This window comes from Vulpes lagopus, chromosome 16 (genome assembly GCF_018345385.1).
Source record: "Vulpes lagopus strain Blue_001 chromosome 16, ASM1834538v1, whole genome shotgun sequence".
In the NCBI taxonomy this organism is placed as follows: Eukaryota; Metazoa; Chordata; class Mammalia; order Carnivora; family Canidae; genus Vulpes; species Vulpes lagopus.
The window spans coordinates 9369604-9394979 of NC_054839.1; the positions used below are offsets into that span (position 1 = coordinate 9369604).

At 36.8% G+C, this 25376-nt stretch overlaps 1 protein-coding gene and 1 long non-coding RNA gene across 4 annotated transcripts in view; one reads left to right on the forward strand and one right to left on the reverse strand.

The window, feature by feature from the left end:
• Positions 1-25376, reverse strand: part of TPP2 (tripeptidyl peptidase 2) — a 69207-nt gene that overhangs the window by 12610 nt on the left and 31221 nt on the right. For 2 of the 3 annotated variants that reach the window (XM_041731202.1, XM_041731204.1), the window contains exons 10-24: positions 23294-23393; positions 19945-20093; positions 18001-18116; positions 17289-17457; positions 16434-16591; positions 16045-16121; positions 14423-14529; positions 12588-12742; positions 11314-11430; positions 10973-11073; positions 10276-10372; positions 9309-9446; positions 7724-7968; positions 7386-7464; positions 5219-5257 (exon numbers count right to left, since the gene is read on the reverse strand). In XM_041731202.1, coding sequence (XP_041587136.1) covers positions 5219-5257; positions 7386-7464; positions 7724-7968; positions 9309-9446; positions 10276-10372; positions 10973-11073; positions 11314-11430; positions 12588-12742; positions 14423-14529; positions 16045-16121; positions 16434-16591; positions 17289-17457; positions 18001-18116; positions 19945-20093; positions 23294-23393 — 1847 coding nt within the window. The remainder of the gene's footprint in view (positions 1-5218; positions 5258-7385; positions 7465-7723; positions 7969-9308; positions 9447-10275; positions 10373-10972; positions 11074-11313; positions 11431-12587; positions 12743-14422; positions 14530-16044; positions 16122-16433; positions 16592-17288; positions 17458-18000; positions 18117-19944; positions 20094-23293; positions 23394-25376) is intronic. The other variant, XM_041731203.1, reaches the window with a different exon arrangement.
• Positions 5-25359, forward strand: LOC121477023. Its single transcript, XR_005984073.1, has 3 exons — positions 5-2835; positions 15264-15733; positions 24840-25359. It is a non-coding gene; the product is annotated as an uncharacterized LOC121477023 (long non-coding RNA).

Consider the following 25376-nt stretch of genomic DNA (forward strand, 5'->3'; position numbering starts at 1 on the left):
CAGATTAACATGCTTCAACATATTTTAAATCATCTTCAGTACCTGAATATCCCAAAACAGAGGCTGCACTCAGTTGTATTACATGATATTCCAGATCCCAAGGGCCACAATACATAAAAAATTCCAATGTGTGATCAAAGGACTTTTCTCCCAAACTTTTAAAGTATTGATGCTTCTAAATCTCCTTTAAAAGAAAGGAAGCAAGGGATGCCTGGCTGCCTCAGTGGGTGGAACATGTGCCTCTTGATCTTGGGGTTGTGGGTTTGATCCCCACACTGGGTGTAGAGATTACTTAACAATAAAATCTTAAAAAAGAATAAAATAGAGGAAGAAAACACTTTCCTCCGTATGAGTGTAGCTGGTATTCTTAGTTTTACTTGATAGACTGGATTACAGAAAGTACTAATTACCAAAGTCTACTGAGCTTTCCCATCTTCTACTTGAGAAGGAAGGAAAGAACTTAGAATTTTAAACTTAGAATTTAAAAAGAGGAAAGAACCTCCTTTTAAAGTAAATTTAAAGAGAAATGTCTTCAATCAAGAGGACTTCGTGAGGCCTTGTGATGTGCCAGGTAATGTGCTAAGAGGTGAGCAGCAAAGCAGACAATGCTCCTGCCCTTTAGGAGCATAGTGTGGTGGGGATGCAGACAACATACAGGTAGCAAACAGCTTTAGAAACCACCACAGGATATGAAGATGAAGAAACAATGCAGGGACAGAACAGCTGCTAGGTGAAGCGAGGAAAACAATGAGGAAGGGGTGCTGAAAAGCCACTCTGAAACAGGGAACATCCTATCAAAGTGAACCTCCATGACCTAAGCACAGGAACCTCAATCGACCTAAGTGACCAGAATGAGAAGAGGAAGAAATATCTGGAGACAAAAGACGAGCACATGCAAAGCCCTGAGCCCGAGTTAGAGGCAAGCACAGCTGGGTGCACTGAGCAAGTAGGCAGCGATTACAGGAAGTAGGGCTGATAAAACAGAGTATAGAAATACAGATGTTATTCTAAATGCACCAGGAAGCCTACCAGGAGAGTTGTAGGCAAGGCAGTGATAGGATTCAGGATTTCTGCTTTTTATTTAAGGTCTTTGGATCCTTATCTGGATGAAAAATATTGGTTTGTTTTTAATAACTTTTCCTGCTGCTTGGAGAATGGACGATAGAGGGCAGAAGTTGAAAGGAGAGAGACAAGTTAGGAAGTGAGCCCAGACTCCCAACACTGCTCTGATCTAAAGAATGGGCTGTACAAGAGGAAGCTGTGGACGGATTTAGAAATCTGTGAAGGCAGAACAGACAGTGCTTGCTGACGGTGTTTAAAACTAGGGGACAAATGAATCTGGGCAGGACTGGCGGTGGGGTGGGGAAGGAAGCCCAGGCCTTGACCCAAAGCGTTCTACTGTCTCAAAGATGTTCAGGAGTGAGGGAGACAGACACCAGAGGGGCTCTGCAGATGAACCAGCAGAAACAAAGAGTGGTCAGCCAGTGACAGTGGAGGTGGTGCCAGTAGGGAGAAGGACCCAGCCGCAGAACTGGGCAGCAGTGGCTGGTCACCACAAGAGACACGCAATCTCTATGGACAGTGGGGGTAAGGGCTGACCGAGAAAGAGATGCAGGGAAAACAGGAGGTAAATAAGCATAGTAGTTCCTTTGAGAAGCTTTGCTTTGAAAAGAGTAGAGAAAAGTGTTGTTATATCTAATTACACCTGTTTCCATCTATTCTGTTAAAGCACATTAAGTCTCCACTTGTGAAAACTAACGGTGTCTGGGAAATGAAATCCCCTATTAGACTCGGTAGATCTGGATCTGGTATAATAACCAGGTGTCCTTAATTAAATCATTAAGTCAATTTCTCCAATTCTGTCTTCAAATTTATATTAAAAACACTAAATTAAAACCTTTTTTGTTTTAATTAACAAAATTTCTAGAATAGGAAAAAATGATGTTACCAAGACTTACTCCCCTAATCACAGTAATTTCAGAAAAAAAAACTCAAGTTGAGACAAAAAAATAGTATTGCAAGTCCCACCTTGTCCCAAATAGGATTCTCAGGTGTAAATACAATGTACATATGCCCATGTTAGCAATGTTCACAATTAAATTTTATTTGGGGGTATAATTATAATAGCAGATATAAGGAACTACTGTTACAGTAGTCCTAATAGCATTCCAACGTAAAACAGTAACTATTACTTCAGTATGACTCATTTAAAGCACATAAAACCAACTCATGTGACATAACCACACAAATCCACTTTCAGCCATTTCAGTGCCATGCTGTCTCAGGCCAGGAGCCAGCGCCTGCAAGCCAAGGTCGCATGTGCAGTGTGGGGGCTGGGGAAAAGAAACAGGGGTTCTGCTTGGGCAAGCTCCTCAGGACTTTGCTACTCATTTTTCTTCCCTCCTCTTGAGTTCACTTTCCTCAGTGGGCACTGCCTGGGCAAAAAGTGTAAAATCTGAGTTGCTAATTAACCCTAAGTTCTTAGGGGAACAGGTCATATCAGTGTCATCTGTACAGCATGAACAATATACTGAAGAAATTGAGGGGCAGAGACAGCCCCCAACATCTACCCTCTGTTCACGTAGTCCTGCTCTCTCTAGAATCCTGCCTGCTGTGTACTTCCACTGCACTAGAACATAGACAACAGCTGCCCAGAGAAAGGCACTTGCCCAGAGGAGGGCACCTGCTTGGAGGAAGACACCTGGCCGTGTTGATGCTAATCTAACCTGAGCCTCCCTTACTCCCCACTCCTCTTTGCCTGATTAGAGAGAGGGGCAACTTTTAGGATGGGAAGGAAATCTCTGTTGTGAGGCAATTCTCCTCTGAGGCTCAAAGGTAAGGCATTTGCTATTATGTTTTAGTACAGAAGAGAGAAAACAGAATTGAATTTAAAATGAGCAATGCATTAACTTATGATTAACAATAAACTCTAAAAAAGATCTATAAATAGAAACCCTGTACTATGGCAACCATAAACTACCACTAAAAGCACAAGAGAAAGGGAGTTTGTGATGAATGGCCTGGGGTGGGTGGGTGGGAATCAAAGTTTTCTGATCAGCATTTTATATATTAAATATATCAAATTAGCAATTATAAGTGTTAATATAATTCTGTATTTCAGGACAGTAATTTTTATTATTAAAAATTATGAACATGGCAGCTTTAATTCCTAATCAAGAGAAAAAATGGAGTTATTTTTTGTTTTATCATGTTTACCTGTTCTTTTTGTCAGTATTTTTTCAACTCACTTCTCAAGGACTTACTATGGGGTCAATTTAATAGAAATTGTTTTCTACCATTTTAAGTCTTGAGAAACCTTGATTATGATTTAAAAAGATAGTCAAGAGGAATCTTCAGAGAAGAGATGCTTAAGTTCTCTATAGTAGATACTTCACACTAAGTTTTTTAAGAAAACATATTATTTCTGCTATTTACCATATATTTTGACAGTGTTGAATAATATCCCTTAGAAAGTCAAATCTACCTGCAAAAACAGTAATTATTCTTTGGGTAACATAACATACTGCCATTTAAATTTTGGTTCAAAATTATAATTTCCTTAGTTCTTAAATTATTAATAGCTAAATTCAAAACTTGAATACCTTTATGCAAAACTGAGATAGTGATTTTAAAGATTAAAATCATACTGGAATGCTATTTAACATCTGTTAAAAGTAAGCACACTCTTTTATATGACAATGAACTTAAAAAAGATAACCCGCATTTTCCAAATCAAAAGTCACTGAGACCCAAAAGGACAAATCCATTGAGGATTTGGGAAGAGGGAACTTAAATTGCCAAGCTCTTTATATAAAGCTTTCCTAACTATCAAGTAATAAGAACCTTCCTGGTCGTTTGAGAGTTTCCTATTTTATACAACTTTATCCAAACAAAATCCACCAAAACTCCCAAAAAAACCAACAAAAATATACAATAGGAAGAGAAAATCCCAGCTCTGCCTTTGTGATAAGCATCTTCTATTTTTAATGGGCTCCTAGAAGACCTTTTCCTCATTTTCTAAAGCAGTGGCTCTCAAGCTATTTTCAGGATGACCCAAAGATAAGCAATCTATAAATAAAAAGACATTAGTTTTATGAGTCTGATGAATGACATTTTTCTACTTTATTCTGTTTTCATTTTAAAGCTAGTTATATCTCATTAAATGAATGTACATGGCCCACAAATGGGTCATAGTTCTCAGCTGAGAAATACTGGTCTGTAGTGAAGCACATATTCCTTTATCTGGAAACATGTTTCCCAGTGGGCATTTTGTTTCAACAAAGTGCTTACTATTACATAATAATATAGACATTACTGAAGTCTCTTTAATAAAGGAACTTCATGTATTCTAAAATAGGGATCCCCAGGTTCATATCACTATGAATTAAGAAACAGAGTTATCTTTTATTTATACTTTAAAATACAAGTTCTCCTTGGCAATGCTTCCCACTTGAACATGAGAAATCACTAAAATGATAAATGGTGCAGCAGGTCTTCACCAGAGAGCTCACTGAATACATCTATCCCTTTCTCTAAGTACACCTGAAGTAGAATTTTGTTTTTGTTCTTTTTTTTACTTAAACTTGGCTCTAGCAGTAAATCAGAGATTGTCTAATAAGCTGGGGAAGTGATGGTCTTAAAGTTGCTCGTGTTCTTAGTGTAAATTCTAATGTGGGGTCAATAGTCCTTATTTCTGTTCCTCCTGTCCACTGCTCTGTCTCTTCTCTTCCAGTACTTCGACGACACAAGAGCAGGGAATAAACTTTTTTTTCAAATATCTTAATAATAATATTTTAATAATCAAATCATCCAATTTAAGAATGTTTTTTTGACTTTAAAAATAATTGTTTTGGCTTATATAGCTAGGAAAAAAACCATATTCATTCACTAATGAATGAATGCATTCATTAGATATGCAAAATTTCAAATATTACTATTTGGCAGCATATGTGCAGTTAAGAAATGAATAGTATTAAATTTCTTTTTTAGACACATATAAAACAGGGGTCTTCCATCAATTTATGGCAGGAAAAAAAAACACTTCAGAAAGCAGTATGTCAACACTGACAAGCTAAAAGCACTATACTGCAGAACTTAAAGAAAGGAAACTAAGGGAGAGATTTTTAAAAAAGATTTATAATAGGTTACAGAAAAAAAAAGTTAACTAATATGCAAATAAGGCTTTAAGACATCTTTTTTAAGAACTGACAATCAGTACCTTTTTAAATTTTCCTTGTCGTTTTGCTGCAGACTGCCCCTGGGAGTTAGAACGACATTCTGTAAGAAAACATGCACAATCTACACAGGATGGAGACACCACCTCTTTCTAAATGTCTTCCAGTTTACGTCCCACCTGCATGTGTCTCAGTACTTAGAGGGGTCAGGTCTATGATCAAAGTGGCAGGCTTTTAAAGAAAGCAACACTGCCACTCCCATTTTAATAAAAAGGCAATCGAATATGTTATTCTTAAGGGCAAGTGTTTTTCAACTCTGTGTTTGAAAAATTTAGTACAGCAAACCATTAGTTATCAACACACTTTTGAAAACATTAAATTTAGCTGACAGTCCAGAGTCTGATTTCAAGGACATCACAACCACCGCACACACCCAGGCATCATCATTCAAGGTGACCATGAAAGGCAGAAGTAAAACAACAGTCACCTTCCCAGCTACCAAACCAGTGAGAAATGCCAAACTATGGAGGGAAGATTACACAAACAAGATGCTGGTGTAATGAACTCTGTACCTTTAGGTTTTTGCTCCCTCAAGTAAATCTACCCCATAAGTAATTACCTAGTAAGTAGTATCTACAGTTAATCCCACACTCCTATAATTTATGCCTCTGAAAGAACATTGGTAGGAAGTAGAAACTATCTCTGAATTGCTAAAAAGGGCACTTTGAATAACAATGCTTTTCTGTCATAATCATCACAAGGAAGCAGACACCTGAGAAGAATTATCTGGGTGAGAACCCCATAGTGGAAGCAGCCCTGCTGCCCAGGAAATGAAGCCTACAAAAAAGACCAGGACTTCTTAAATCAGCGCATCAATGAATTCCAATGTCACTGAGTACTGATTCACGTCAAAAATACTATATCTATAAATATGTACAGTTGACCCTTGGACAACATGGGGGCTGGGGATACCATTCCCACCTCCAGTCGAAAATCCTTGTGTAACTTTTGATTCCCCCAAAACATAACTAATGAACAGCCTACTGCTGACTGGAAGCCATGATAACAACAACATAAACAGTCAAAGAACATATTAATTTGTATATATTCTTACATTAATTTAAGCTACTGAAAACAGTATGTTACTGAGAGAATCACAAGGAAAATATATTTACAGTACTGTACTGTATTTACTGGGGGGGAAAAAAACCCACATAGAAGTTGACCACACAGTTCACATCCATGTTGTTCAGGGTCAATTGCAGTACCAATCAAAATGAGACTCAAGAAATGTCAGGGTAAACAATTTTTTTCAAAACACAGAATTCCTAAGTGATGCTTCCAAGACAGCAGTAAGTGACCTCTGGTTCAACAGTGGCAAGAAGTATACTTGTTAAGATGCAAGAAATCTATTCATCTGGATAATAGCCTTTATGATTCCAGCATCACGTTGCAGACCACTATTTAAGAACTGATTCTAAGAAGAAATGCAAAACTGTAAGAATGACAACCTTTTGTTGGCATTGAGCTAATATGTGACAGATCCACATAAGTATTATTCTCATAATAAATTTGTAATAAAAACAGATGGAAAAATTAAAATAAGTACCTATCCAGTTTTAATATTTATCTTTAAAATGTAACAACCAGAAACAAGTTTTTCATAGTATAATTTTAAACCTTAAAAGGTAAATGCCAAAGGAAGTATCTCGTAATTATCTACACAATTAGGCAAAATTTCAACAAGAGAAAGGTCTGTACAAGTGAGAAAAATACTGTTAGAAATAATGGTTCTGATTTCTAGAAGTGGCCCAAGAAGACCTGACTTATTTTTATATCCACAATATTAATTTGATTAAAATCCTATAAAATGTTCCAATTTTAAACATCTCATTCACTTAAGCCAAGTTTAATCTGGACCTATATGTTTTCAGGGAAATTCAAGTATATTAGTCATGCAAGGTACAACCTGTTCAGGGCCCGAGTACTTAGGCTTGGGAAAAAGAATATTAAATATTTTAAAACAGTCAAAATATTAATTGACTTTACTAGTAATTTGAAAAATACTAATATTTCCTTTCCCCCCAGGGAGATCTCATTCTTAGAATCCCATTCTAAAGTGTGGGATTAATTCCCAACTTTTAAAAGAAAGAGAATTTTGGAATAGGTAATTTCAGTGTAAAAGGAAAAAAAAAAAAAAAGCATACTTACAGCTTTCTTTCCAAGTTCAGTCTTTGACAATGTTAAGGATCCTGCAAGGTAGCATCCAGGTCCTGCCCCTTTAGGTATTCTAATAAGAAAGTTCAAAAGAGAAAAAAATGGAACTAAAGAGAAAGTCTCAGAAAGATAACCAGGGATCAAAAACATCAAAACAATCGTATTCTGAAATAATTCCCATAGCTTAGATTTCAAAAATCAAAGGAAGAAATAATCTTAGTCTAAAATAAAATGGTAAGTGACAACATTCCATCAATCTAGCCCAATGTAATGAGCTTGAGTGAAAAATTACAGTATTTAAGACACATAGTGTAAGCAACACTGTCACTTACTTGTCATCAGGTAAGGAAGTAACAAAGAATGGTTGGTTATATTTGGGTGGTAATGTCAAATTACTTGATTTCTTCTTTCCTAGAAGTGCAAGGCTATGGTTTTCATGAATATCTAAGCTCAAGGTATTCGACAACCTATGAGAAACAATGAATGGAAGATCTTTAAGACGTTCCAAATCACTGATCTGTTCATGACGAATCTGTAGTCGAATTGTGTAATCTCCTTTCTCCAGTTTCAAAGAATACTAAAAAACACAAAGAACATTCGGAAAAAGTAAAGTTTAGTCAAGTAAACAGAAATCATAGTAAGAGGATAAACAGGAACAGTTACCACGTACAAAGCACTTACACTATGTGAGGAACAGTGTGCGTGAAAGCACTTACAGTATGTGAGGAACAGCGTGCGTGCATGCTCAAGACAAATATACACACAAGTGTGTACACACAACTGGTAGTCTTTATATCACCAAAATGCCACACACCTCTTTATCACAGACAGGAAAAACGGAGCCAGCAGAGATCGAGGAATACAAACCCACTTGTGCTCCATCTAGTTAATTAACCTGCTCAGGAGCATGGCACACTGTTTCTTCTGAGATTTTAAAAGTAACAAAGTAATGGCACTGGAATAATCCAGTCTGTACTGAGGAGATGTGGCTTGGCTTGCTTTGAGAAAAAAAGAAATCATTCCCTGAGGAGTTAACTGGAAAATACTTGCACAGAATATTTTCATTATTTGCATAAAATTATAGATGTTATAGGAAATACCTCATTTCTTTGTAACAATATTTTAATCAGGGATGAAATTTCTATAAAATATAAGATTAAAAGTTTTTCTATCTTTAAAACATTAGTGCGAAGCACAGTGCTTGGCATACACTAAGTGTTGAATACACCACTGTCTCATGAAGAAATAAATTTGAAAGTTCTAGTAAACACTTGGCACTGCTATAGTGCTTTTCATCCAATTTAGACCTGGATCATTTCAAGATACTCAAATTGTCTTGGAAGATTTGCTGTCAGCCTTCAGAAAGGTGGAAGCAGTGGGCAGGAAGGACAAATACTTAAAAGGCTATGCTGAGGGTGCCTGGGTAACACAGGCAGTTGAGCATCCGACTCTTGGTTTTAGCTCCGGCTCGACCTTCAAGTCATGTCAGCAGACTCCACGCTCACTGTGGAGTCAGCCTGAGTGTCTCTTTCTCCCTCTTCCCTATTTCCCCTGGTCTCTCTAATAAATTTTATTTTATTTTATTTTATTTCTAATAAATTTTAAAACAAAACATAACAAAAACAAAACAACAACAAAAACCTACCTTGGGCTAGCGTTTGCAAGCATCATACTTGCCCTTCTCTACCCCAAAACTTGAGTTAGCTGATCTACATGGCTGAGAGGCTGTCACAGTCTGTTTTGTAAGACAACTAACTAAGTTTCTAGCGGTAGGTCAAGGACTAAATACAAAACTATAGGATTAAAAAACAAAAAAACAAAACAGAAAAACAAATATTACCATAAATAAGAAATCAGGGATTTATTAGTTCAGGAAACAGCCTGTGTTAATTCCAAAAATCTCTGCCAATTTTATACCTGATGTGGATAGGCATCTCCTGAACCCATTTGTCTTTTGTTCTGGTCAAATATAATCCACAATTGGCTGTCAAATTCTGATTCATACAATAGTTCACAGAGTAGTGGGCAACTTGGAGTTACTTCCCCACTCTTGGGCTATAAAAAAAAAAAAAATAAGAATAAGTACTTGATATGATTTATATGATTTCTAACATAGATCGGTAATACTGTTACTGATAAGATTTTTACATTACAAGTATTAAAAATATTTTCTTCTGGCAACCAATATTAAAAATGCAGAATATCCAATACTTTGGCACTAATTAAAGGTATTTTTCTTTTATAAGCTTTCAAAAATACAAACCTAGCTATCTGTATGCATTGAGTATAACATATATTCTTCAGGACCTCTAATTAGAAAACTGAAAATGACAATTCACTGAAACAATCATCTAAACATTAAAACCAGATTTGTATTATGCTTCAATAAGCGTTTGGCTGAAATCTTACTGATCCTATATAAACTCTTAGGACCAACGTTTACACTAGTCTCAACTATCTTTACCACTCATTCAACCAAGAGTTATTCTGACTTTTCATTGTTTTAACACCTACTTCAGAGAAAGCAATCAGACCCGGTACCATAATCAGAAGGCATCTGGCATTGATGAGACATCTAGCCACTGGACAGTTAGCACCGAATGGGTACCACTGAATAGGTATCAATGAATAAAAAAATTAAGGCTCAAAGGTCAGGTCACCACTAATTTAGAGTTTATGACTTCAGACCTGAATAGTACTTAGACCATTACAAATTATAATTTCCAAGAGGATAATTCCAAGTTAACCAGTGTTAATTACTTGACTCTATTTCATATATATACATATAAATTAAATTACTTGTCCTGCCATTTGTGACTTCACATTTCATGAAAAAAACACAGAAGTTCATTTTAAGGTTATGCTTTATTATAAAAACACTTACCTGGTGAAAGTTATATGTCAGGATCATCTCATAAAGCTGACGATTATTTGGCAAAACATCTCTTGATCCTAAAGGTTTTGTTTTTGCACTCAATGGGCTGTAATTAGAAAAACATGTAAGTAATTTGATGCAAGAATTCATTTACTGAGAGAAATGAAACTATAACCAACAAAATCTATAACACAGCACAGTAAGTGACAATGAGCATTCCTAAAACCTGTCCTTTTCAGTATATAATATTTTAATCATCAGTTTACAGAATTCTTTATTGGCTGAACCATAGCAACATATACAGTTTAAATTTTGCAACATTACAGAAACATTTTCAAATGTCAACAAATAGTTCTTAACCAAATCCCAATAGTAGGACAACAACTGCTAAGAGTGTTAAGGACAGACAGGTTTTGACTCGCATCCTTCTGTCCAAACTGCAGATAGCAATATACTCCCATCAGAGGATGGGTCCTGTAGATGCCACACTGAGAGCTTTATACACGTTATTAAGGCTAGAAGCTACTGCTGAGGCTGCTTCTTAGAAAGCTGCTGGGATTCCTAGGCTGCAAAGTCAGAAACTACATTTTCATCTCTAGCACTCAGATGATTTAAAAAGATGACTCTTTTCAAAGAGTAGAAGAGATATCCCCACTCCTATCACACCAATGCTCAACATCTGTAGTCTTAAAACACTTAATGATACCGTAGTGTCTGGACCCAGCTCTTCAAAGTTATGCAGGGAGCCAGATCTTCATACTTCAGAGAGGACTGAACATCAAAACGATTGATTCCTTCTGATGCATGCTACAAAGGATAGTTATCAAATTAGGTTCTCAAACTTTATTGATAATAAATTATATTCTTAAACATTTGAACCTAAGATAAACATGCATAATGCAAAGTTTATAAGCACCCATGAACAAATACTACTGTTATTTTCAGAACTACAGGTAATCTGCCCGTTAATGTTTAAGTCCAACCAGTGAGGTTATTTTTAATAACACAAATAACTGACATTAAAAATTATGGAAATGTGGAACTTACAATGTTTAATTGAGGAGCAGTACACACTATTCCATGGAAAGAAATGGTATAATCGATATTGACATCACTAAGACTTGCCCACCAACGAGCAATGCAAAACTCAATTGCTTTCCCACCCTGTGAAGAATAAAAATTACAAACTTGTAAATCTCTTTTCTCATTTTCCTTCAAATTACAGAATATAAATAGGTGTTTTAAAGCAATTCTAGCTTTCAAACCTTTCCTATCTGTACACCTGTGGGTGGAATTAGTTGCAAAGATAGAGAGTAAAGATACACAGTTATCTACTCAGAGTATAGAGAGTAAAGATACAGTCATCTACTCAGACTCCTACAGCCCTTGTCATAGAAGATTGGAGGCAGCTTTTGAGAACATATACAACAAAATAATGGTGAAAACAAACTGGAATAAAAACTTCAGACCAAAGGAAAACTTATAAAAACCATGATAAGGAAAGGGTAAGTATTACAGCTCTGTAAGGCATAGTCAATACCCACAGCTGAATTTCAAGCTCAGAGCTGCCTGGTAATCAAAGCAAAATGATATCATGGTCCCTTACATCTTTCTCCCTATTAAAAAAAATTAAAAACAAAAATTATTTTTAGCACTGAGTTTTAAATTAGTTTTTCTAGTAATCAGTATACATTAGCAAGTTTGAAGATGGGTCATGTGATACTAACATTTACAAGAACACAAGAAGCTGTAATGAGAAACCTAAGGAAGGATGATAGAACTGCGTGAAAACACTAGGCAGCAGGTTCAAGAAAGAACACAGGTTTGCTCCGCTTCTGCAGAGGAAGAACCGCAGCCCAGAAGGATGGGGACCTGGCACACTTGAGGTCATTCAGGTGAGAAGCAGTAGTGGCTTCACATATAGAGCAAAACAGCCTCCTGGAGTCTTAACAACTGGGTTTTAATAAAATAACAAGTAGAAAACATGTAGAAAAATCTTAAATAAGGAAATAATCTCCTGTGTGATGAGGCAACACTCCCAACTGGGCTCTATGTTGCAAGCCGTCAGAATCCAGCAGACCAGCATTTTCCTCTGATGACATTTCTTAAAGATTTCAGATGATTAATATTTATCTCCAACTTAGTCTCAAGTATCCCACTGAGACTACCTACCTTCCCACTTTATTTGGCATCAATAAAATATGCAGCCCCCAGTCTGAATACAAACTATAAAATCAAATTCAAATACATAGTCTTAGCCCCATACCAAAAATAAAAAAGAAATCATTTCATAGGATTTCAAACTGGTAATGAAAACTTACTAAGACAGGAAAAGCTTCAGTTAGTGTTCCTTTTTCTGGAAGTGAACAAAACTTATAGAATTCATGACTTCGATACGCTCTTTGCTTCACAAGCTGTACTGCATGAAGAACAAACTTGGCTGACACCTCAGAAGAACAGGAGCACACAGTAACTTCTAAAATGAGAAGAGAAGCAGCAAAGTTTTAAACTGATGGGATTTAAAACAGAGGTAGGATTGTTTTAATAATATCAACTTTTTAGAAAATAACGTATCAAGAATAAAATGATGCATTCAAAGGAAAACTACATATTTCCTTAACAAAGAATTGACAGAATATTAATAAAGATGGAAGGGTAGGAAAATAAACAAATCAGTAACACAATTAACAACCGCTATGCTGCAAACACCACGGAACAGCGAGCTGCCCACGGATGGACACAGTTGTCCTAATCAAGTTATTTTCAAAAACCTGCTCTGGGTAAAAATCAACCAATTCCTGATAAAGAGAATTTTAATTTTAGAACGCTCTATTTGTTATCACACCTAAATTCCATTAGTGTCTATTTATTCAAATTCATTGATAACTTTTCCTAATCTCTCCCTCATGTCGGCTTCTAGAAAAGTATGATTATCAGAACTACACATCTTAGGTTTTATTCTGAGGCTGAGCTAGAGGCAAAACCAAAATCACTGTGAAGCAGAATCAGCATCCTGTCTAATGCACACTCACTCTAATACAGGAAGCTTAAAGCAAGGCTTATGTTTCTGGTTCACAAGGTCAAGTGGTTAGAGAGCTCTGTGAACCTCATCAATTGCTAAGGATAAAAAATCCAGTGTTAGGACAGTATTTCTAGTTATCTGAAACAGGACCCATCTGTAGTATATTTCTTTCACTTTCTTTTTCTTTTCTTTTTTTTTTTTCTTTCTTTCTTTCTTTCTTTCTTTCTTTCTTTCTTTCTTTCTTTCTTTCCCATTTTACTGAGACACAATTGACAACATTGCATAGGTGTTTACGGTATACACTGTGAGGCTATGATATACATGTTTTAAAATGATTATTACAGGGAGGTTATTAACACATCCATCACTTTACATACATACACCAATTTTTTTGGTGGTGAGACTATTTCAGATCTGACTTTTAGCAAATTTCAAGTACATAACACAGAATAGACAACTATAGTCACCATGCTGGACATTAGAGTGCTTACACCTATTCACCGAATAAGTGAAATTCTGTACCCTCTGACCACCATCTTCCCATTTCCTTCCCCACTCAAAGCACATTTCTAATCTAAGGCTGCTAAATGGTCTGAGCTACTTCTATTCTGGATCATTCAATAAATTTTTATTAAAAAAAACTAATTATATTCAATATCAACAAAGACAAATCATAATTTGAACATTATACTTACTGGCATTTACCATTGAAAAAATATCAGATTCAGCATTAATTAATCATAGATTTTCCTTTATTACAATTAGTGTATATTTTATCAGGGCTCACTGTTAGATAAATCCATGGGGACCTATATGAATGGTAGCCTAGAGCTGTTCAACAATACAACTCTGACTCTAATCACTAACAGATAAGGTATTCTAAACTAAGTTAAAATCCTGAATGTTAAAACATCTTAGATAGCCTAGATGATTTGATGTATGAGCCAGTGTAAAATAGTATGAGATCTTCATAATATTTTAAACCTAACAGCCAATGTAGGGTGTCAGATGTAGTATTGTTATGACAAAAGCACATGTTAGAGATATATGAACTACTTTCTATGGTCACAATCCTAGCAGAGATAGAAAGTACATAAAGATAAAGTGGTCAGGACAGACTCAAATGTTACTTACCAGCCCATGTCGCACCCTCAGGAACCTCAATAAAATGCCTTCGAATTTGACCAGGCTTAAAATGTACATCTGTCAAGGCTAGATCATAATGTGATGATTCATTTACTCTAAAAATAAAAATAAATGGCTAAATGTGATGCTGTCACAAAAAAGGCTTTTATACTACAAGCCCACTGGTACTCTAGATTTTAAGAGTTCATTAGAAACGAGCATGGGGATTTAAAGGTTGGTTATAGAACAGTGTGCACAATACTATCTCATTTTTGCAACATGTTAGCAGCGATAAATTTTGGATAGCCCAGTGTAGATGATTTTTCTCCTTTTTACTGGTCTATGCTACAATTTGTCCATAAGACATACATACACAGCTCCCTCATTCATAGGCTTTCCCAACTACTAGAATCTGAACTATGATGAATCCTAAATAATAAAACCACAGGTAATGTTTTCTGTGACTGATACTATCTTACAACTCTGAGAATGGCATTAAACCCCTTATATAGCTGCAAAATACCCCACACCATAATGACACAGTAAAGAAGAAAACTACTTTTATAGCATTTTGGTAAGAAACCAATGATACATAAAGGTCAAATGTATAATTTTCTACTATGGAAACCTAAAGAATATGCAAAGGACAAATTATCTTGTCTAATTTTCTATACTGGACTTTGAGGGAAAATCTGCCTGAGGATTTAAGTGTTCTGCAATTTCTCCATGTGTGTGTCACTTTTTATCTCCTGATTTTCATCCTATGTTTCCTACAGGCTGAGAACTACTGCATATTTAATATTTACCAGTTAACTAACTCAGTAGAAACTGTTTTTTTTTTTTTTTTCAGTAGAAACTGTTAACCGAATGTTCTGAAGATACTGTGTAATGGGCTCCACAGAGTAACTAGTAGGATACAGTCCCTGTGTCTTCAGTCAAATGTGGTGAGCTAAAAAAGATGACGTCTTGACTGACACGTGTACCACAGCATGTACAAAGCACCATGAAGGAGCAAGAAGGAACTTCCTTCACTCGGGGATGACTAGGAACGAGCCAGTCTGAGGAAGCCTGAATGCCGACACCAGTGAGGAGTACGAATGTTGGGTGGATGGGGTGACAGGAAACGCTGGTTTTAAAGGACCACTGTTTGCTATTTTAAAGAGCATGATCCTGGGGAGCACCACTGTTTTATCTTAAACAGAAAGCAGTATGACAGATCAGAGCTTCTCGGTTCCGGGGTAAAAGATATGATGGGAAAGAAGAGTCTGGAAACAGGAGAAGTGGGAGAGCCAGAGAAAACAGCAATCCCACAGACAAGAGGTATAATGGTGGGGAGATGAGGTGGGAGTGGAGGAGGGATGAAGTAATATTGTGAAATGCTCCAGATGGATCAGGGAGTTAGGAGGGTGGAGTTTGGCACAGGGGGCAGGGCACAGGAGATGCCACTGGGTATTCTCACAGTCAAAAGGCAATAGAAAGACCACGTGCCACTTTCGACTCTGAGCAAGAGGCAGAACTAAAAGCCAGTTACCTGATTCTGGTCTACCATCTTTTAAAAGTTCATACTATTTCCATAAATAGCCATTAAAAAATCCCATGTAACGGTAAGCTGTTGGCAACTTGTTACTTACTTGGCTGCTATAACTGCAGTGATTGGAACTCTGAACAGAGGCCCTGCATTGGGGTATGCTATATCATAGCCACATACCTTGAAAAAAAGAATAAGTTTCAGTATCCACAAACTTTTAAAAGATGAAAAAAAAAAAAAAAAAAGAAAGAAAGAAAGGTGAAATCTATTCATAGAGTAAGTTAATTTAATATTAAAATTTAAAGGTCTTAAGCACAAGTTGACACCAATTTTCTGATGTTGGGTCGCATAAATAATGGCAAATAGCCTAAATAAATGCATGCATAACCACCCTTGACCAATTCAGACCAAAGGGCAGACAGACTGCCACACAAGGTATTTTTACATGTTTTAAAGAGTACTTAGAAAGTTACAATGAAGATGAACCAATACCTCTGTATAATGCAATCCTTCCCTTAAGCCCCTCGGATCCACACGTATGTTTATGTGTCTACATTGATTCATGAGTTCCAAATGGCTGGGACACTGAACCCAAGACGAATTTGAAGTTAAAGCTAAATGAAGCTGAAGGGATATTTTTTCAGCGTTTTCTAGCATTAAAAAGACCAAAAATGAAAGATTAGTACTTTTTTCCTTTTCTTCCATTTTAAAAAGTTTTATCTTCTCATAAAATCTAGCAGATGAGTTTAATCAGTTATAAAATGTACTAGGGCATGTGCTTCCAAAACACGGTTCAAATAAAGCAGTCACAGAATCTTCCCTACATTTTAGTGCACTTGTGATCCAGTCACACTTTATCCAACATGGCTGTAATCTTAAGGGGTTTCCCTGAGCATCTGTCATTACTGCATGCAGAGAGCGGCACCTGCCTGAAAGGAAGATGCCAAGTACACGGTGGTGACCCCTCCTTGGAGCGACAGTTCTCCCTGGCTGCTTCTGCTTCCCACCCTCCAACTAAAACTCTGTTTACACCCAAGTAGTAAGAGTGCTAAACAAAAGAAACTGGATGCTTCATTATCCACAATTCAACTCTGGGACACTGAAGACCCAGGCTACAGGCTACTGTTTTCCTCAGTGGTTACCAGGCTGACTGAATTGCCACAATACTGGGATTTCTGCTTGCCATCACACCCCCTCCTCCCCTTAAACTATGTAACATTTAAAATAATATTGTCAACTCATCTTTTTTCTTTAGGACATTAACCAAAATGGCATTGCTCTCATATGATACTATTCATTCAAGCTAAAAATGTGAGCACTTTGGCTTACTGTCCTTTTATTTCTTACCGGTATTTTCTGGAAACACAGGTTCAATGCCAACGCCATGATCTGAAGGTGCAGCCACCTGAACAGGGTCTCGGAGGTAGATGCCACGGTTATTTCCAACAGTAACAGTGAAACCTAATTTATTAGCAAACGATGTATTCTGAACGAGGTAGTCATAGGCTTTATCAACCTAATTAAAAGAATACAAAAGGTAAAATATCAATGGTTGGGTCAAGAAAATATTTTGCTATAAATTACCAATTTGATTTCAGTCATAAAAAGGTACAGGTGAAAAGCCAGTTTCTACGTTCACCTGTCTCAACTACATAGTGACCCCAAATAAAGAGGGCAAGTCTACCTTTTCAGACAAGACATCAGTCTGACCACTCACCTCCAGCTCCAGTCTCTAGATTCACACCACTAGTCCCAAGTGACTAAAGTCAGAACTCCTCCATACACCACTAAATTCACAAGTTTTGCCCTCGACATCTTCACTTTGAATTTCTACCCTCCATGTGTCTTATGTCTACTGTATTTCTCTCTTACTGCAACAAATTTGTCTTAACTACAAAATCTGTTTTCATATCCTCTTTGCTTATTAGTTCAGAACCTATTATGAACATATAATGTAGAATCAGATAAACTCAATCACTGTTACAACAGGAAATACTATCCAGTAACAACTAAAACAGTATCTTGATGACTATTAAGCCATTTTTCATACAAACACTACCTGAATAATACCATGTCCTTGGGCAAATACTTCTATATTGTCAGCCTTCACTGCAGTGTTTTCTAGAGCTCTTCTGACTGAATGAACCGTGTAGTTAACGTTATTTGCTTTCAGACCTGAAATTAAAAAGCAAAAGCAAGAATGAAGTATTAGAGAGTGTACTACTTGAAACTTCTCTTCCCCTCACCAGTAGAGATAATGTGTACATTTTCTGGCTTTAATGTCTGGTGTTTCAACACTCAATTTCTTTTCTTTTTCTTTTTTTGGAAGATTTGTTTGTTTATTCATGAGAGATACAGAGACAGAGGCAGAGACATAGGCAGAGGGAGAAGCAGGCTCTCTCTGGGGAGCCTGATGCAGGACCCAATTCTAGGACCCCAGGATTATGACCTGAGCCACAGGCAGATGCTCAACCACTGAGCCACCAAGTGCCAACACTCAATTTCTTAATCTTTTCTAGAAAGCTGAACTACAACAGTCTGACTCAAAACTGCTGGCATTGTGTAAACACTTCATTCAACAAAAATCACTGTGTGTCCATTACACAATGGCATTAGTGTGCACTCTGCAAAGGTGATGCAAACATTTAAAGCAGGTAGAGGCATTCGAATGACATTTTCTTTAAAATACTGCTGGTCATAGGGGTACCTGGCTGGCTCAGCTGGTAGAACATGGGACCCTCGGTCTTGAGGTTGTAAGGTTAAGCCCCACGTTGGCTGTGGAGATCACTTAAAAATAAAATCTTAAAGCACTGCTGGTCAAATGATATGGTTGCTGGAGATATTAATCAACTTGGCTGTGTTACAGACACCAAGAGAACTTAAAACAAACCAGCAGAAAAGATGCTGAAGCTTGACCACAGCTCAATTCAGTATTTTTGAGACTGGATCCTAGATACTGATACTGATTAAAAGCTTCCTGGGTGATGGCAGAAGCATCCAGGCTGGGAATGACTGTTCTGTGGGAAGATATGTAAGCCACCAATTTGTCAACTTTGTGTTGAACACTGTTGTGAAAGATAAAAGATGAGAAATACCACATTCCTGTCCATTCCAGAGTTCATCAAACATGTGCGCACTTATGATGTTAAAAGAAATGAACAAAACACAGAAATATGCTGCTTTAAGAGTGAATCAAGAAAGTAGCCTATTTTGTCAGTAAGAATCCAAAAGAAGGTTATGCTCTATCAGAGGAAAGAATATGAGAATCTTATTCTTGCCAGGATGCACAAGAGTTTGCAAGACCAAAAAATGGCACAAAAGGATTCTAGGCAGAGAGAGTAAGATGTGCAAAGACCAGAGACGTGGAGCAATCCTGAAATCTGATGAGGTGGAAAAGGGCTAGAAATGAGGGCAGAGTCCTGGGATCTCATAGAGGAACACTCCTGAGGTGGAATCTTTGTGACGACCTGGTGACCATAACTGGGTCCCAGTAAATGCCAATGCCATCCAATTAATACTGTGAGCCTCTGACACATCACCCCAGAAACTCTTATCTCCTTTTCCATTTTAGTTATCCCCACAGCAATGCTCATGATCTTTTAACATGTAATATAAACTAACTTTAAATTCTGCTTACAGTCTCTCTCCCACAGCTAAGATATAAATTCCACATGGGCAGGTAATTTTGATCCAAAGTAATGCTTGATAGCCATTAGTAGCAAATAAATTTATTTGTTGGATGAATGAATAGAATTCAAATCCTTATTATCATATAGTTATTCTCCACCTTAAACTTTACTTTGAGCCAGGACATTTTCTCACCATGAGGACTTCAGAAAACAAGTATCTGTCTGCAATAAGGTGAGAGAAATTTATACAATTATTCTCTATGACTACTGCCTGACTTTAAATTATGCTATCATCTGGTAATTCACCACCTGTGCCCTGGAATTTAGAAACAGTACTGAGTTAGACCAAGTAGAGCACTAAGCAGTGTCCCTACCTGAAAGTATCAGGGCGATGCCTCCGCACGCATTGGGAGAAGACATAGACGTCCCATTCATTAGCTGAGTTCCTCTCAATGTCCAGTTGGGAACAGAAGCAATGGCTCCTCCTGGTGCACTGATACTTACTCCAAGGGCTCCATCAGCACTGAAGGAAAAGCCATTAAAGTTTGCTTATAATGGTAAGAATTAGATCAACATGGGCATTCATAACAAGGCCACTGGTCAAGTAGATCAGAGTACAATACCACGCATAATTTGCAGTACTGGAATCAGTTGGAAAAAAAAATACCCAGCACAGCTATTTTCCCATTATGTATCTTCCTTAAAAGTGGGCAAAATCTTATTAAGTGTGTCTGTATGTATCTGGGATTATGTGCAAAGGGTGTCAGGTATATTTATGGAGAGAAAATGTCACTGCTCAGATTCCTTAATGAATGCATTTTTTTCCTGTCTGTAGTAAGTAGAAGCCTTTCCTTTTTAAAAGTTTAATATAGCCACTGTCCAACAGACATGTAGGACACAGAGGACATTTATTTATTTTTAAAAGATTTAATTTATTTATTTGAGCACTTGTGCGTGTGCGTGCTCAGTGGAGGTGGGGGGAGGGGCAGAGGGACAAGCTGACTACCCACTGAATGCAGAACCCGACATGGGGCTCAAATCCTTCTTGATCCTGGGAACCCTGCGATCATGACCTGAGCCAAAGGCAGATGCCACTCAGGCGCCCCCAGAAGGCATTTAAAACTTTCCAAAAGATGTGTTTAAAAAGAGCTCATGAGGGATCCCTGGGTGGCGCAGCGGTTTGGCGCCTGCCTTTGGCCCGGGGCGCGATCCTGGAGACCCGGGATCGAATCCCACATCGGGCTCCCGGTGCATGGAGCCTGCTTCTCCCTCTGCCTGTGTCTCTGCCTCTCTCTTTCTCTCTGTGACTATCATAAATAAATAAAAATCAAAAAAAAAAAATAAATAAAATAAAAATAAAAAGAGCTCATGAGAAACTGGTGAAATTTCTTTTAATAATGTATTTTACTTAACTCAACATATCCAAAATGTAATTTCAATATATAATTAGTGTAAAAAAATGAGTTAATTTATGTTCTTTTTTATACTAGTCTTAAATAAATATCTAATATACATTTCACACTTTAGCACATCTCAATGTAGACTAGCCTCACATGACTCAGGGCTGTCATACTGGATGGCTCAAGGCTGCAAGGCCTCTAGTTGAGGGCTCTGACTACACAGGGCTAACGAGATAAAGCCCATGGAGCTCATCACTGTGTCATCATTAAAAACAAGCTTTGGCCCTCTGCCCCAAGTAAAGGAATAACATGATGACACACTTCTTCTTCCTCCCTGGAGGAGTGGCTGGTAAGTTCCCCATAAAAGCTGTTGGCCTCTCCCTTTTACTACTCTTCCTCCAACTGGTAGGACTATTTTTATTACTGGCTAAGGATAATAGTGCAATTTGGTTTCAAATTTTCACAAAGAGCTGAAAGCAATACAAATAAGATCCTCCTCCTAAAGTGGGTTGGTGGCACCTTATTTAGTGATCTTAAAGAGAACATTGTTAAGTAAAGATCGGTTGACCTGTACAGATTTTCATATGGTATTATTGATTGACAAATGGTTGCACAGGCACCAGAAACAGTGTGATCTCTCAGTTATTTACAGGAGAATTACTAAAAGGATGTACACCACAATATCACCCAAACACACCACAGTGTGATTTAGGGTGATTTTTACTTTCTTCTTTGCACCATCTGTATCGTCTACCAATGTTCACAATGAGCATGCAGTGTCTTATAACTGGAAAAAGTAACTAGAAGAGTCATAAATTCTAACTACCTCCTATTGCTCTCTATTCATTTTACACTACACTGTTAAAGTGATTAATCATAAAACACTTAATAAGTGTTCTAAAAAGGGTTATGTAAATGTAATATTATTAAAATAAAATTTTGGGCTGCCTGGTTGGCTCAGTTGGTAGAGCTGTGTGACTTAATCTTGGGGCTGTTAGCTCATGTCCTATGAAGTAAAGTTTTCTTTATAGAATTCTTACATATTCCTTATTTAAAAACTTTACATAATTGTAGAAGTTTCTTTAAAAAAACTAGTGATGTTTTTCTTCTAAAATGCAGTATGTAATGAAATTCAAAATGTGCTTATGTAGACATTATTGGGTAATCAGTCTTTAAGAAATATGCAATACTTGCAAATACCAGGAAATCAAGTAAATTCTGTGTCTGTCTTTCTTGACAAAGAGGATTTTTCAAATAGTATATAGAATATGCTCCATTCTGTGATCACTAGACAATGTTTCATACCTTAATAATTAACCCTAATAATCAAACCATATATTTGTAGTAATATTCCATATTCATAGCACAGTGAACATGAACAAATTCTCTCATTCCTAAAATAACTGGTTTGTGAGCCAGTATCTCCTTAATCCAGGCTTCCCTCACAATTCGTGAACTTGTTTTTCTTGAAATAAATCTTTAAATGTCCTACAGGCAAATAAAACTAACAGAGGCTGGTTTACACGTTCTCTGATACTTTGTGTTTATACTGACTGTAAGATAAAACATTTCAAAATCAATTTTAGAAGAGAATCAACAAGTTTAATAATTAGTACTTTTATTAAATGAACATAAAACATGTAAACCTTTGCCAACTTTGATTCTTAATCCTGGCCCCTCTTACTCAGTGATGTGGTGTTTTAGGCCAATTAGTTGGGCTGATGTGGGCAGTATATGGTGATGATACAGGCAAGGCTTGCTGTCCACACAGAAATCTATAGCCTGATTGCTTTCAGTAACAATGATAGTAAACTACTGAAATCAGTTTATTTTTTAAGAATTAGAAAACAGTAGGAAGATACCTGTAACTGAGAGATTTAAATTTGTCATTACCATCATGATTCCAACCAGTTTTTTTCATCATTTTATTTTTATTTTATTTATTTGACAGACAGAGCAAGCACAAGCAGGGGAAGCAGCAGGCAGAGGGAGAGGGAGAAGCAGACTCCCCGCTGAGCAGGGAGGGCAATGTGAGGTTTGAACCCAGGACCCTGGGATCATGACTTGGGCTGAAGGCAGATGTTCAACTGAGACACCCAGGTGTCCCCCAGTTTTTCTAATCTTATACTCAGAACAGTTATGTCACACTCTAACAATAAAATATCTAAAATTTATTCCTTTAATTACGTTTCCTTGAAATGAGACTGTTCCTCAAAATATGAATGCTGAAAAAGTAAAAACTAAAATGTACCTGGTAAAATTACCACTTGTCTCCCCCCACCATGTAGTTTAACAAAGTATTTGTAATAGACCCATGTCCTACCTGGGGCCTCTAGAAGACCATGTGTATTGATTTGCTGGTAACTTCTCTCTCAGAGAATACTCAGCAACCATCATATCGGGAGAAACATAAGCACCAACGCCTGTTGGGTGAATATCATCATTAATGAAAGGTTGTAAAATTCGATCCGAATTCTAAACCCACTATTCACTCAGCTGTGACCTTGGGTAAATACTTAATCATCCTATATCACAGTCCTTGCTCATAAATGGAAAAGAAAGAAAATTTAATGAGCAAGGAAAGTTAACCATGTACCAGATGTTATACTAGGTGCTTTGGTTTTGAATATAAAAATATCCCCCAGGATTATCATGTGGATTAAATATTAAAATATACCTAAAACTGTCTGTGTAAAAGAAAATGAGAAATGTGTCTTAAACTATAAAATATTAACTTTAGGAAAATAAGGGAATTAGTTTGCCTTCATTTTCAAGCAACCACTGTATCCACAATTCTACCCATTAAGGTTAGCAGTATCCCTCTTCCCCAAAATGGCTGTAAAAATAAGCAAGCAGCACAGATACTTAACATGCTGCAGTCTTCCAGATAAATATGTAAAGCAGAGTAGTCAGAAAGGTTCTTAATTCACAGACTCTCAGGGATCAAACTCAAGTTTCTTCATTCTAGAAATCTAGAAACAGTCTAGAGAGGGTCTAGAGAAGGCTGAAAATACTAAGTGTATAATGATAGGTGGAGAAAAGGTTTAGAATCCAGGTCTACCAGTGCCTAATTCTTCTTTGCAACATGATACACATGCAGAGTAGAAGACTGAATAAAATATGTGAGTTAAGAGGATTTAGGTTAACAATGCTGCCACATAAAACGGTAATCACTGTGAAATTTAGTTTAAAATTATCAATGAGTCTGGGGATAAGAAAATGACAAAATACTGGGTACTGTGGCAGAGTGGTGTATTTTGATCTTTAGGTACCTTTTAGTTCTATTTTGTTTCATTTTAATTTATGTATCTAAAATATCTAGAGAACTGAAATACAAAGGACAGATCACAGGTAGGCACTATTGTCTCAATACAGGATTTAACAGAATCTATAAATAAAAGCATGTCCTAATAAGCTAAGATCACTGCTATTGAAAAAAAAAAATTTAAAGGACCAGTTTCTAAACTTGGATACTTAAATGCTATTATGTATCTATATCATCTACAGTAACTGAATGCCTTTAATAATAACTATAATATGTATACATTCAAGCAGTTATTTATGTATACACCAGAAAAATTATTTGGGACCAAAGAGCTTTCATTGTCATGCATCCAATTATGTTAAAATATATTAGACTTATATTGTTCTCGAATTTAAAAATAAAGTAAAAAATTCTAGACATCAATTACTATCTATTTGTTCTCTCAGTTCATCCTCCTCCTCATTCATGCCTCATGTTAAGAAAAACAGAAGGTGGGTGTTACGTTTTGTGGGCGTTTTCACATAAGTTGGCAGCTACAGCTAATCTTATCATTTTCCTATTATGAATGCGACTCATTTTGATTCCCCCAAACTCCTGCTGACAGGCATTTTCCTCATTGAGTACAGTGGAAACGGCAACACAGCATCGCATCCTGTAGACCAAACAGTGGAAGAGAAGCCACGTTCTCATGAATAAAACTTCTCCTTCTCGGCATCTGATTCTTTCTGCATGTCCCAAGAGAAATTAGAGGAAACTATACTGTAAATAAGCAGTCATATACTATAAATAAAAAGTGAAGCAAGTATCTGTGTTTATGTCATTCACTTGGTCTGGAAAACCCTTCCCTTGCTCATTTCTACCTATCGAAATCCTCACAGCCACACTTCTTTCCGAGAGCCTCACCTGAATTCTTGAATCAGAAGTAATTGCACTTTTGCAAACCCAGATTGTACCTGTCCTTCCCTCAAATCACTTACTGCAGTCTACTTCAGATCAGCAGTTCTCTACTAGCTTTCAGGTCCTGAGGGTGTACACTCAACTTCATGGGGTCTTGCATATAGTAGAGATACAATTAACATCAAATTCACTGAGTTTTTTGCTTGCTTGTTTTTAAATAAGTCTATTTCTAAAACAGGAAACT